The sequence below is a fragment of the Halyomorpha halys genome, unplaced genomic scaffold, assembly GCF_000696795.3.
Source record: "Halyomorpha halys isolate HHAL.00 unplaced genomic scaffold, Hhal_1.1 Scaffold4.1, whole genome shotgun sequence".
NCBI lineage: Eukaryota > Metazoa > Arthropoda > Insecta > Hemiptera > Pentatomidae > Halyomorpha > Halyomorpha halys.
Genome location: NW_027116287.1, coordinates 2512412 through 2527075, shown reverse-complemented (window position 1 = coordinate 2527075; position 14664 = coordinate 2512412). Strand labels below are relative to the sequence as shown.

Sequence of the window (14664 nt, the reverse complement as noted above, 5' to 3'; positions counted from 1 at the left end):
TTTCTAATCTTGCATTCTCTTCCATTCCCGACAATCCTCCGAGGCGCCTGAAAAGAAGATGGCCACGAGACCAGCTAATGTAAAATGTCATTAGAGTGTTACCAATGGGTAGTTTCTCTACACGCCTGTAACACTCCAATTTAACTTATATCAGATTTACTAAATGGATTATAATGTACAGCTGTAAATAGCAATAAATAGATATTAAAAAAAAAAGTTAAAAATTTTTTTTTTAATATTTCAAGTTGGTTGTTCTCAAATACAGCCTTTTTGAGTAGTTTAACTTTTCGGCCATACAAAGTTGAGCTTTACTTTGACACAATATCATTATCCATAAATGTTCTATATGTAGCCAATCTAGTCATAATTAGATAGAAAGCCTCCCATATTAAACTCCTTAACCACCTAAACCCACTAGTTTCTATTCTTGCTACTTCTTCTATTCCTAACAATCATCCGTTATGTCTGAAAAGAAGAAGGCTTCAAGACCTTCTAATATAGAGTTGCTTCTTGTTCTATTCCTAACAATCATTTGATGTGCCTGAAAAGAAGAAGACCTTATATAAAAATGTTAGTTGAGAGCTAATGGGAAGTTTCTCCACAAGTCTGTACCATGCCATTGTAAAGGAACTAATATCACATTTACCACATATATTTTCATTTAATACAATTGCAAATATCAGTAAACAAATAGAAAAAAAAATATGTTAAACAAATTAGATTTTGATAGCGTATAACAAAATAAAATTATTTTATTTCCTTATTTACAGGCATTATCAACATTGTACTTCTTAGCTATGTTTACTAGAATTTTGTTCTACCTTGGATGGTTGCAAGTGTTTTGCTTCAAGATTGGCAGTTTAATCGAAATGTGTCTTGGGACCACAGTCATCGAAAGTGTCAATGCTGTAACAATAATATTTTTGGGGATGGTAAGTAAATTAATAAGTCCTTGCATTTTTCATTTGATAAAATAAAATTACTATCATTTTCAAAAAGAAAAAAAAGTATTTTGATCAATAATTTGCTAAAGAGAACTGTGATTTTTTCTTAATTGAAAACATAATATGTTTTCGATTAACCCATTTGTTCTCAGAGATGCGTTTATACCTCAACAAAATTTATATTTTTGTTGGTGTATTATTTTGAAATTTATATTTCTTGTTTGAACTAATGTCTAAAGTTAAACTTTAGTATATAAAATGCCAAAGATAGTTCAATGATTATATTAGTAACTTTACATTATAACTAATTATGTATGAAATATGCCCAGCAAAAACTACCCGTGCAACAATACTGTTTTAAAATATTTCATGAAAAATAAATTAAGTATTTTTTTTTTTATTAGTTATTTTTAGTTAAAGTGTATATTCTTGAAATCATACAAAAATTATTAAGAATTATTGTGACAGGCATCAAAGTTTTTGAGGGATTCCTATATATAGGAGGAAAAGTGAGAAAGAATTTTAATTCCCATTTTAAATTTAAATAAATAACTAATATTTAAATACTTAGAAAACAATAATAACATTAACTAAAGACTCTAGATGTATACCAATTTAAGTCATCTTAATAATGTTTCAGTCAGAAGCTCCACTTTTGTATTCCGTTTATTTGGCAGATCTGTCATCTTCAGAACTCCATGCAATTATGGCTTCAGGGTTTTCCACGGTTGCAGGTAATCCAAATTCAATCTTCAATCTTAAATATATACATATGAAAGAATGTTTTAACAAATTTGTTAGCAGTTTTCTGCTATTATTTTATAAATAATTATTAATATTTTAAAGGAACTTTACTTGCTGCATATACAAGTTTGGGTGTCGATCCAAGATATGTCATAACAGCTTCAATAATGGCAGCCCCTGCTTCTCTCTGTTTTGCGAAGCTTCTCTACCCTGAAACTATTCAGTCAAAGACAACTTCTAAAGAAATTACACTTCTAAACAGGTCAGACTCAGTAATCATTAAATGTAAGTTTGAAAAAATATTATAATTAGTGCCTAAAGGTTTTAATAATTCTTTCATGATATAGTAAAGAAACCAGCCTTCTACAAGCAGCCAGCAATGGAGCATCATCTGCCATCGGGATGGTCCAGGGAATAATTGCAAGTGTAGTCGCTTGTGTTGCATTTATTTCATTTCTTAATGCAGTCTGTTCATGGCTTGCAACATTAGTTGGATACGAAGGGATAACTTTAGAGGTAATGTCTTTGCCCTTATTATTATTATTAACTCTGCTCCACAACTCGATGTCGAGTCCTGGCCTTCTGCAACAGCCTCCAGCAATCATTACGATCTTGTGCAGCCACCGTCCAGTTCCTCACTCCCATCATGGTCCTGGGATCACCACTCACACCATCACTCCATCAAAGGCTTGGTGTTCCTCTGTGTCTTGCTCCATGTATTATCTCGGTCACTATCTTCCTTGGCAGATCACTCTCAGCCATCCGAGAAACATGCCCTGCCCACCTCAATCTACTGAACCTCACAAACTGGACAAGTTCCTTATATCTAACTTTGAGGTCTTGGTTTGTTTAAAGTCTCCATATCTGGTCAACCCTGACAGCTCCAAATATTTTATGGAGAATCTTCCTCTCCAAGACCATTAAGTTTTGCTCACCAGCCTTGGAGATAGTCCACGTTTCCGAGCCATACAGAAGAATTGGTCGAATAATTGTTTTATACAGATACATTTTGGTGTCCTTAGACAAGGCACAGCTCCTAAAATAGGGACCGAGGCCATAATAACAGTGGTTGGCACATAGGACTCTTCATTTAATTTCGGAATCCACAACATTGTCTTCGGTTATAAGCGATCCAAGATACACAAACTCGGGGACTTTTCTGAAAGTATATTTTCCGATCCTGATTTCTTCACTGGGCCTGAGGATTTCCTCTGTGACTATGTATTCGGTATTTTCTGCATTCACTTCAAGCCCCATTTTTCTTGCTGCTTCAGCTAATTTCATAAATCCATCCGGAAAGAGCGTCCGGCAATGTCAATATCATCAGCATAAGCAAGAAGCTGTATTATTCTGCTTTATATTGTTCCGCCACTTGAATTCCAGATTCTCTGATGGCCTTTTCAAGGGCTAAATCAAAGAGGAGGCAGGCCAATGCATCCCCCTGCCTTAGTCCTCTTCCTGAGACAAATTCATCAGATCTTGCTCCTCCAATCTGCACCATTCATCTCACCTCTCTCATGGTTAGTTTAACCATTCTAATTAACTTCTCAGGGATGTTGAATTCTCTCATTGCCTTGTACAACTGTCCACTATGAATGCTGTCATATGCTGCTTTGAAGTGTCTTGCATTTATTTCATTTCTTAATGCAGTCTGTTCATGGCTTGCAACATTAGTTGGATACAAAGGGATAACTTTAGAGGTAATGTCTTTGCCCTTGGTTGAGTTTTTTGACTTCCTAGTAATTTAATTTAAAATTAAATGTAAAATTATAAATAATTCATTTGTTCCTTGATTGTAAATATCTAGTTAATGTTATTATATAACATGGTATAGATATGTGGTTAGAGAACAGCTGAATTAAACATGTACAAAAGCAAAGAAAATAACCATGTTGTTTATAACGGTTTAATTTAAAGTAGAAGACAAGTTCAATAGTACTTTGAAACAACCAATTTCAACTTTGTTCCCCATGTATAAATATATGCATTGTTTTTAGTGTTCTATAAATACTATTTTCATGGAAACCCATTCTCTTTTTATTACTCAAGCTCACATGTTGGCCAAACTTCATTAGGAGCCAGAAGAATATTAGCTAGAGCAAGCTAAAGCAGCTTCTTAGTCATATTTGCTTCATTAACTTAGAAAATACTTTTATGGGTTCAGTAGATCCTAAAACAAATTAAAAATTAAATCAGACTAAAACTGAATATTTGATCTGAGACTGAATACTGGAAAAACTAGGGCATTTAAATCGTTTCCAAGTGCTTCCTTTATTTCCTACCTCACTATCCTTTACTTTGCCTCAATAATCAACTAGTTCATTTCTACTCAAAAACCTTGGGGTCATCTTCGATCAAAGCCTCTCCTGGAATAATGTTGATGTTTTTCTATTCCTTTTACTATTTTTATTTTAAGTCTTATAAAACAAAAAATTTACCTAAATCCTCCTCACTCTACGTTCATCCTTCCATTCATCAAATACTACCGACTAATTTATGTATGCCCACTCATTGAATCGCCTTTGTTATTAGTAAAACCTCTTTCTGAAACTTACTTCTCATCTCTATTTACCAATCTTCATTTGTTCTTTCCTTTCAATATCCTATTCCTTCACCTAATGCATAATGAAACCACCATGTCAATGTAAAAAATCTGTATGATCCATAATATTAATTATCACAATTAATTGTAATTTCAACTTAAATATTTACCAGACAATTAATCATAAAATGTGAACCATGTAATTATTGTTTGGAGATTTTCGTCTCGGAATTAAATTATTTTTTAATTTTCATTTCAAGACTTAACTAGTTTGTCATATGTCTTAGGTTCGGTTGGGGAAGTAAGTTTTAGAAGCATAACAATTAATAGTTATAACAAAAACTATTTTTTTTTGTTACAGTACCTTGTTGGAATACTTTTTGTTCCAATAGCTTGGCTGATGGGGGTAGATCCTGAAGAATGCCAAACTGTTGGGAGCCTTATTGGTATCAAAACTGTGGCCAATGAATTCATTGCTTATATGCAGCTTGGAGCACTTAAAAAAGTTGGAAAGCTATCTGTATGTTTTGTTTCTATATTATTTATTTATTGAACATTCTTAGCTGCTCAAGATTAAATGATTCTTTTGTAATTATTTTCAGGCGAGATCAGAAGCAATAGCCACATTTGCCCTTTGCGCTTTCTCAAATCCTAGTGCCTTGGGGAGTAGCATTGCTATTTTGACATCGTTAGAAAAAAGTCAAAGTGAAAAAATCAACAAAGTTGCGCTCAGAGCCTTCATCACAGGTTGCATTACAACATTCACCTCAGCAAGTATAGCAGGTACTTAGGACCAAAAACTGACTTATAGGTTGATGATAAGGAAATTATAGGTTTTTACATAATTTTCTTTATTCTAAAGTGATTCAGTCGGAATTAATTATAAATTTTATTTTTATTTCCTATAATATATCATTCAGATTGTTTAAAAATCTTTATTTCTGAACAAAAAAAATAAAATAAAATAATTACTACTCACCATTTTCAAATATTTTATTACATTATGACATGAAAGGCATCCATTAATGATCAAACTGTTTGTTACAAATGGCTATTAAAAATTTTGTTGATTAAATGAGCCATTTAATCACACCTCGAGTTTTGAGAAATTCAAAAATTTAGAGGAAGTTCTATAAAGTTTTTAGTAAGGAATAACAGCTTTTTCAGTTAAAACTATCCAATTACAAGCATTTTAAACTGTTTTAAAGAATTCGAAGTTAGTGCGTTCAGTAAATTATTAAATAATTATTTTTTATAAAAATCAATTTTGATAACAGAATGATTTATACCACTTTTGCTCATAACGGTCCATATTTTCAATTTTGTAAAATATTATGGAACTGTTTAAGTCTTTTATACCTGATTAAATGTGCAACAAATGACTTTTATGTGATTCTATTGGTTGGGAAGGTCCGATGTTTTGCACAACTGTAGTGCAACTGTTTGTAGTGAATCATTAAATACCGTAATTTTTTGTACACTATTGGGATGTTATACAAAATATAGCTACTATGTAGTTTGTTGCACAACAAAGAGAGTAATATTAACAGTTTGAATGAGAATGAGGGCCTTCAGAAAAGTATTTAATTTTTGGATGAATAATACATGCACTGAAAGCTTCTCTTAATGTTATAATATAATAATATACATGAAGCTATTGAAGGATAATTTTTTTTTTGTTATGATAATTTAAAAGTACGGTAAATTATTTATCAATCCTTTATGTTAGAGTTAATTATTTATTTTATCTGTAAATGACAAAAAAATAAAATATTTTGTGTCCCCACTTACTTGACTATCCTAAGATACGAAGTCCAATATAAAAATTGTTTACAAATTTATTTTCAGAAAGCACACAGACTCTCCATCCTCTGGGAGGATTTCTTAACTCCCTATACTTGAATAGGGAGTTCTTTCCGTAGCTCTTCGCCCTAACCAAACAGAACAAACCCTCAATATCTTATCACCTAGTGCTCCACAAGATAGATCTACTACTAGGTTCTCTTTTCGAAGGAAATATTACAATATCAGAGTGAAGTAGGGATGTTCTGATTGCTTAGTGATATAATAACAATAATGAAGAATTAGCGAACCTGAAGGTTAGATGCCAATACTTCCAGTCACTGCCTAGATACATCTTTCTAGTGATTATATCCGTCCTAACCTAAATATACAAGATCAGTCTTCATGCAATCCTCCTACTTATGCCTTAGTCTACCCTTCAGATGTTCAGTGTTTATTAACATTCCTACAATTTCAGGCCACTATAGCTGAGGGAATTGAAGTATCAATTTAGCAACGTCATGTCTGTAACAGCCCCGGTTAGCCTCTGGCCTGGGAGGGTTCACTTTTTATTTCTTGATGGTCCCATGAAATGAAAACTTGATACTCACAATCCAGTTAGAATAGGTTGGTTACCTTTAGGATAACTACCCCCTCCTCCTTTCATATACCCGAAATAAGCAGATAAAGGGTATAAAAAAAAAAGTTGTCTGCAATTGGGTATTGTGTAGCCTTCTAAATTTTAGTGATGTATATTTTTCATGATTTTATTATCATTTTTATTTTTATTAATTATTAATTTTTTTTTTTTTTTAGGTTTACTGACAGAATGAAGAGAAACGATAATCGCAATTCATTTGTATATTTAATTAGCAATGTTTTTTCATCGAATATTGCAATGCAACTAAGAATAGAAAGAAATTATTATGCAATATTTTTTCATCGAATATTGGAATGCAACTAACAATAGAAAGAAAATATTATGCAATGTTTTTTCATCAAATATTGTAACGCACCTAACAAAGAAAATATTATGTTCTGTAAATTATAACCAATGTAAATAGTGTATTCATTTGTATAAATTAATTTAATATAAAGAAATATTGAAATTAAGTAGGCAAATGTATGAAAATAAGAAGAAATTTCTTCAGAACAAAAGAAGTTCAGTGACCTAGTCTAAAGTGTAAAACATAAATTGGCCAGATAATTTATGTGAAAAGTGATCTGTGCTGAAGATATAAGCAATCAAAATAGATAAAGAGAGCTAGAGGAGGAGAAAAAAGTAGCTTCGAAAGTAGAATTACTGTAAATGAGTTTTGCAGCACTTGGGTAAGATTTCCACCTGGACTAGTTAATATCTGTTTACTGGGTGGTATTTAGTCAGAATGAATCTTCACACTCTTACTCTGATTAAAAAGGTGTGGAGATCTCTTGGGATTTGGGACCATTTGGGATAACTAAAAACCATAAGGCCTATTGGTTGGTGTTTTTGAAGTACCAGCTTTCTCTTTAGAGGATACCAGAGGATGCAGTTTGTATGCAGATCATGCAGTCTGCATGCATGTTGAATACAAAATATTTGGGAAAAAAAAAAATATTATCATAGATGACAGGTCTTATGGGGAACTAAAACCATCTATTAGACGATGGAAGGCCTAAATACACTGAAAATACAAATTAGTTTTTGTTTTTATTTATTAAAACATTGGATTTATTTATTTTTCTGTACTGTGAAGACTAATTACTAATACTGTAGTAATTAAACTTTATTTTATTTATATAAACTTAGATAAATATTCAACATAAGGATTATAATTGAAATTAATTTATTACTTGCGTTTTTTTTTTTTTTTTTATTGTAATCTCTCAAGTTTTTTAAAATAATTTTTTTCTGACAAATTGTATGCATTGATCACAAAACCTATAGAAGAATTTATACCAAAGATGTTTAAAAAACAAATGAGAAAGATTAATGAAACCAAATTATAACATTTTAAATTAATATCATGATAATATATCCTATTTTATTTTAAGTAATAAAATATTTTCTAATACTTCAGAATTTAAATTATACCCATGACCATCTAAAAAATTGCCCTTCCAGGATGAAAGGGATTCAACTCAAAAAATGTGCTAGCTCCCGGGATGATTCCTCTGACACATGTTCTTAGTAAACTGTGAATTGTTTTGGTCTAATGGTTCTGGTCAGGGATGGTTGCTCTTTGGGACAATAGGGGTTAAATTAAATTTTCAACCTTAGAAATTTTGGATTGAGCCTCCTTCATTCTGGGTATACGATCAGAATTTGTGCTATATGTTATTAAGTAATAATAGAACAGAAATAGCACAACTTATTAATAGAAAATGTAACTTCATATATACAGTGCAGGAAGTTAAAGGTCATCTTCACCATATAACATAGAAAAGAAACCTTTAATATTTAGTATATATGTATATATAGTTGACCGTAAAAATTGATATATAAGAAGATGGTCAGGGTTGCAGTCAAAGGAATTTTTTTTGTTTTGTTTTTTCTTTCTCCTTTGACCGCAACTCTGACCAACTCTGACCATCTCACATTCTTATATAACTTTAATATTTAGATTTTAAGCAGTTGAGGAACATGTTGGATTAGGTTAGCTGGACAGGAAGTGAATCAACAGGATTGGATATGATATTATTACAGAGTGGAAGATTATTGATTGACCGTGTGTAAAGATGAAAGGAATATGGTCCGGGTGCGGTCAAAAAAACTCAAATAGTAGAATTATACTATTTTATAAAATTTTATAAAATAGTATAATTCTACTATTTGAGTTTTTTTGACTGCACCCGGACCATATTCCTTTTATTATTACAGAGATTTTTTTTTTTATTTCCTTCTACTTGCTTTGGAAAATACCCCTCCAAAATGAATAATTTTTCATCAGTTGATAATGATGTATTATGAGTAGTGCAACTTACATTTAAAGTGCATTGGACTTTTTAAATGTTGATTTAGTGACAGTAAAGGTAACATAATATTTCAAAATATAAATAAAAAAAAAAATATTTCAGGAGTTTTAATTTAGAACAAAAAAAAAAAAAAAAGCAGTCATTAATTCAGCTATTAATAGCTTAAGTGGTGTAAGTCAAAGCTGCATTTATGAAATATTCAACACCAGGGAAGTTCTATAATCTTTTTGCTAAGGAACAACAGCTTTCACAGTTAAAACTAGTCAGTCACAAGCATGTCCATCTATTTAAAAACATTTGAAGTTAATACACTCAGTATTTTATAATAATAGATAGTGATGACTTATAAAACTTTTGCTCTCAAGGGCTCAATTGTTTGATGACAGTTTCACTGAAATGAATCATGCTCATCTCTCTCTGATTTGAACGCGATTTGGAAAAAAAACATGTGGGCATCGGTATATCCAGAGGGGACATCTTTGCTATCCTAAATAAAAATAGGGCATTGATATATCATTACACGGTACATTTAATTTTTTTTTCATGACTGCAAAATTAAAGTCTATAATCTTCGGGTAAAAATCGTACTTGATACCTGACAATTTTCTTAGCTTTTTTTTTTATAGGCATCAATGACCAATGTTAAAATTTTTGGACATTAGGAACATTGGGTAAAAGAAAGATATGTAATTCCGTATTCCAAGAAATACCCCACCACTTTATTTCTAATTCAATCATAACTTTTTTAAATTTGATTAGCCATAATCACAATAAATCATTGAAAATTGAGCATAAACTAAATTATTGCACATAAATACATACAATACACACTATAAATATAAATGAATGAAACCAACAGCCTTCTGGGATTGCTGGCAAAAATGTTAACCACCTCTTCTATGTGGGTTGCATTTGTTAATTTATTTTCAACAAACATTCTGAGATTATTAAAATGGCAAACAGTAAGTTAAAATAGGAAGAATTTAATCCAAAAGGCTCTATGTTTTTGTTTCCCCCATTATTTTTAGAAATAAGTGTATGACGAATAATTACGCTTAATGAATCTTACCCTTTTTACCAAAGAATGGACATATATTTATCTTATCTCTTCAAAGGTGAGGTTGTGATCTTGTGATCCTTGAAGATGTCAACTCAACAATGTCACCTAACTAATTATAGCACGTTTCCAGAAAGAAATCATCTATCAAATAAGTTCATTATTTTGTTTTCTTGGATCCCGAAAATCTAAGGGGGGCCGCGACTCCCCCCTGCTCTCCTCTGTCAACGTCCATGCTATCAATTATCATTTAAATCCCGATAGTACTACACCAAATGTTAGGTTACATAACCATAGTGGTTACTATCATTATTACTGTCACTATAACCGTTATCAACCTCCACTTTATTGACCTGGAAGTATGTTCGACATTCTATTTTTTGGGTCTTGATAGAGCCTTGGGAATTCCAATTTCAAGATAGGCGCTTGTTATTTTGACACTAGATACCATCTTGATAATAGATAGCTGTACACCATCCAACGAGAGCAAGCGTTTTTAATTAAAAATTTAACCAACGATTGGTTCACTGTCAGCTGACATCAGTGCCATTATTACACCAGTTGCCCACTTACTCCTAGGATGCATGAATTGAAACGAATCAACAATAAACTGAGTAGTACGATTGCTTCAAGAGAGATTTATTAGTATTTATTAATACACTGATGTATTTAAATAAATAAACTTTTAAGGAGTAATTCATGATTTAATTATTATTATTCTGGCACTATGGTCCATAAGAACCCGGCCTCCTCTTCCATAGCCAACCAATCTCCACAATCTCTTGCTCTCTCCTTCCACCTTTGAACGTCCAACCCCCTTAGGTCCTCCTCCAAATCTTCCAGCCGTCTAAGCCGGGGGCATCCTCATTTTCGTTTTTCGTTTCTTTTTCGTTCTCATAGAGCATCTCCTTGGGAATCCTTTGGTCGGGGTTCCTCTCTACATGTCTTACCCATCTTATTGGAGCTCTTTTCACTAATGCCACGATGTTGGGTTCCCCAAACGGTTCCATCAGTTACTCATTCCTTCTTCTTCTCCAAGTCCCATTCTCCGAGACTCCTCGTATCATTCTCAATACCTTTCTCTCCCAGGAGTTGAGCGTCCGTTCCGCTTTACCAGTCAAGGGGCATGTTTCACCCCCATACATTAGCACTGGTCCTACGATGGTTTTGTAGATGACCACTTCCATTCTTTTAGAGAGATCTAAACTTCAATACTGTTTGCAGAGAGAAATAACATCTATTTCCTGCTGCTATCCTGGCCCCTATTTCGCTCTCTACTTTGTTACCATCTGTTACTAGCCTTCCAGGTACTGGTTTATGAAACTGAAATAATGATCGGTGAAAGTTACTTTTCTATTCACTTCCTTATCCCTTCTCGAACTTTTCATATACACAGTTTTATTTTCATTAACCTTAAGGTCTAGTTTGGCTGCGGCTTCTTCGAAGTTTTGGAATGTTCATTGTAATGTTGTTCGGGTTCTAGGGACAATGATCATATCATCTGCATATAATATATAATTCATGATTTCAATTATCAAAAATCAAGAAAAGTTCGTTTTTCTTGTAAATGTTTAATTTTTCTTAAATTTTGATATAAATTTATGTGATAATAACAATAAGTTTTGAAAACCCATCACGCCTTTGTAAATTCTTCAATTTCATAACTTCCCTATATTTTTGTTGCTTTATTCAGAAAAAAATTCAAACTTTTTTCTTTAAAAAAATCGAATGTTTGATTTCAAGCTCAGAAATTAACTAAAACCATTTTAATTTATTTTAAATATTATTATTTTAAAAGATTCCAACACAAACTAGTGAAGTTATAAATAAATACTGTGCCAAATCCGGATATTGATCGTCATAAAAATATTACTTAAGAACTAACTTTACAAAGTGGATACTATGAATTTTGTTGGTTGATTCCTTTTTGAAAGCCAACAGATTTTCAACCATAATTATAACATAACTAATTACAAAGAAATTCAATTCCAGTAAGTTCATTTGTCATAGAATAAAATTAAATATAATGGAATTGGTAATAATCCAAATAATTTTGAAAACTGTAGTAATTAAATATGAAATTTAATTAGTAATAAATTTTATAATCAATTCTATTAGTTAAATATATTTTTTTTAATTAGCGTGTTTAAATTGAATTATCTGTTCACTATTCAGTATTCCAAGGTTGGTACTTAATTTTTTTCATTTCAAGTTTAAAGAAAAAGCCTAGTTTCATTATGTGAAAATAATCTAAAATGTAATGTTTTTGGTATTAACTTATTATTTTGGTTACTTAATAACTGATATTGTTTTAATGTTCCAGTCATGATAATCAATTTAATTAAAGATGATTAAGTTATGATTACAGTATTCTGACTGCTTTGAGCCAATTCTAGTTGTAAGGCAGGCCACCATTTTGTATTATAACTTTTGCAATCTTTTTTTTCTGACACCACCGCTCTGTACTTAATTACAGTTTTAGATTGGAAATTAATGATGTTAGTTGTTCAACTCTTCTAAATATTGTTAACAATAAACCTTATTAGTAATAAAGTGGGATTTAAAACTTTACATTCTTGTTCAGGGTGATTTAGTCTTTAATTCTAAAATTGTTTGATAGAAATCAATGGTTGAAAAAAATAGAGCAGGTGCTTTCATTCTCAATATTTTAGTTTTTAAATTTATTTTCTGTTGTATTCCATATTTGTATTTTACTTGTAAAAACTGTTAATTTTTGAAAATCAAGGTGTTTGGTCATAAAATATGGTAACTGACAAAACTGAAACTTTTATACTATTAAAATGTTTGTTAATTACAATGTATTGTCTTCAATCAGGAATCACTTACTATAACTTAATATCAATATTATTCTCTTAAGAAAACAAATTCTCTAATGATTCTTTGAAGGATTAATGAAATCAGTCTTGAAATAGCCAATGATATTAAAAATTTCAATTCATAAAGTAATTCTATTACTATGTTTTATGACCGAACAGCTCAATCATAACATTTCATTATATATAGTTATACTATTTGAAAAGATACACAATTATTCAATTCTAATAAGAAGAAAGATATTAACTGAATCATCTTGAATATATGTACATCATTAAAATACTTTAATTACATAATTCCATTTATTTTATCTATTTTAGTTTATGAGTGATTTTAGCCATAAAAATGTATTTACTTTGTTTTTACATATTTTTCTATTAGTTATTAATTTTTCTCCTTGCCATTTATTTATTTTTCTTTTGCATCACTCATTAGTACCTTTCAGAGTAGGGGGAGTGTCCCGCCAGGACTACCTCTGTTTCAGTTTCTAGCTGTTCCTGGCTCGGCAAAGATTTTTACCTTTCCTCTTGCACAAACAGTCCATGTATTCCAGGCACATCCTTCGTTGGCATCTAGATCTTCTACTATCAGGGATGCAGTCCATGGTCTTTGGTTTGGTAATCCCCCTTCGTTACTACATAGCCAAACCACTTCAGCTGGCGTGTCTCTAAGACCTCCTTCATCAAGATGTCTCCTAGTTTTTCCTTGATATTCTCATTATGGATGTAGTCCCTTCTTTTTCTCACCACAATTCTTCTGAGAAATCTCATTTCTACAGCTATTACTTTCCTTTCCTGTTTATCAGTTAATATTTAGCTTTCAGCTCCATATATGAGTACAGACAAGTACACCGACTTAAAGATGTCAAGTTTTACATTTCTGCACATTTCTCTCTTACTAATATTGTAGTATATTCATTGTATTATAAATTTGGTAGTAGACTGAGTTTGCCTTACTTATCCTGTGTAAGATTTCTGAATCCACTTTTTCTGATCCACGGGGACTAGTCCAAGTGCCAGGCTAGTGGGGAATAACGCTTATCTGGGCTCCCAAGTTCATTACACCCTCACACTACAGAACAGTAAACTTACACTTATACCTACATAAAATTGTATGTATGTGAATTAAGTTTAAGTTTACTGTTCTGTAGTGTTAGGGTGTTATGTACTGAACTCGGGAGCCCAGATAAGCGTTATTCCCCACTAGCCTGGCATTTGGACTAGTCCCTGTGGATCAGAAAAAGTGGATTCAGATATCATACACAGGATAAGTTAGCCAAACTCAGTCTACTACCAAATCTATAATACTTTGAATATACTGCAATATTAGTAAGAGAGAAATGGGCAGAAATGTGAAACTTGACATCTTTAAGTCGGTGTACTTGTCTATACTCATATATGGAGCTGAAAGCTGAATATTAACTGATAAACAGGAAAGTAAAGTTACAGCTGTAGAAATGAGATTTCTCAGAAGAATTGTGGTGAGAAAAAGAAGGGACTACATCCATAATGAGAATATCAAGGAAAAACTAGGAGACATCTTGATGAAGGAGGTCTTAGAGACACGCCAGCTGAAGTGGTTTGGCTATGTAGTAACGAAGGGGGATTACCAAACCAAAGACCATGGACTGCATCCCTGATAGTAGAAGGTCTAGATGCCAATGAAGGATGTGCCTGGAATACATGGACTGTTTGTGCAAGAGGAAAGGTAAAAATCTTTGCCGAGCCAGGAACAGCTAGAAACTGAAACAGAGGTAGTCCTGGCGGGACACTCCCCTACTCTGAAAGACACTTCGGGGTGACACA

General features: G+C 32.0%; 1 protein-coding gene across 1 annotated transcript; it reads left to right on the top strand.

The window, feature by feature from the left end:
• Window positions 1-797: 797 nt before the first annotated feature.
• LOC106687616 (sodium/nucleoside cotransporter 1) lies at window positions 798-8067 on the top strand. Its single transcript, XM_067053106.1, has 7 exons — window positions 798-932; window positions 1585-1678; window positions 1791-1950; window positions 2036-2204; window positions 4592-4750; window positions 4833-5013; window positions 6829-8067. Exons 1-7 carry the CDS (start codon window positions 798-800, stop codon window positions 6843-6845), a joined length of 915 nt encoding a protein of 304 aa, XP_066909207.1. The 3' UTR covers window positions 6846-8067.
• The last annotated feature ends 6597 nt before the right edge of the window (window positions 8068-14664 follow it).

Coding starts and splice junctions, on each gene's coding strand:
- LOC106687616 (XM_067053106.1), top strand. CDS start 798: ATGTTTACTAGAATTTTGTTCTACCTTGGATGGTTGCAAGTGTTTTGC. Junction 1,951..2,035: donor GAAATTACACTTCTAAACAG/GTCAGACTCAGT, acceptor TTCATGATATAG/TAAAGAAACCAGCCTTCTAC. Junction 2,205..4,591: donor ACGAAGGGATAACTTTAGAG/GTAATGTCTTTG, acceptor TTTTTGTTACAG/TACCTTGTTGGAATACTTTT.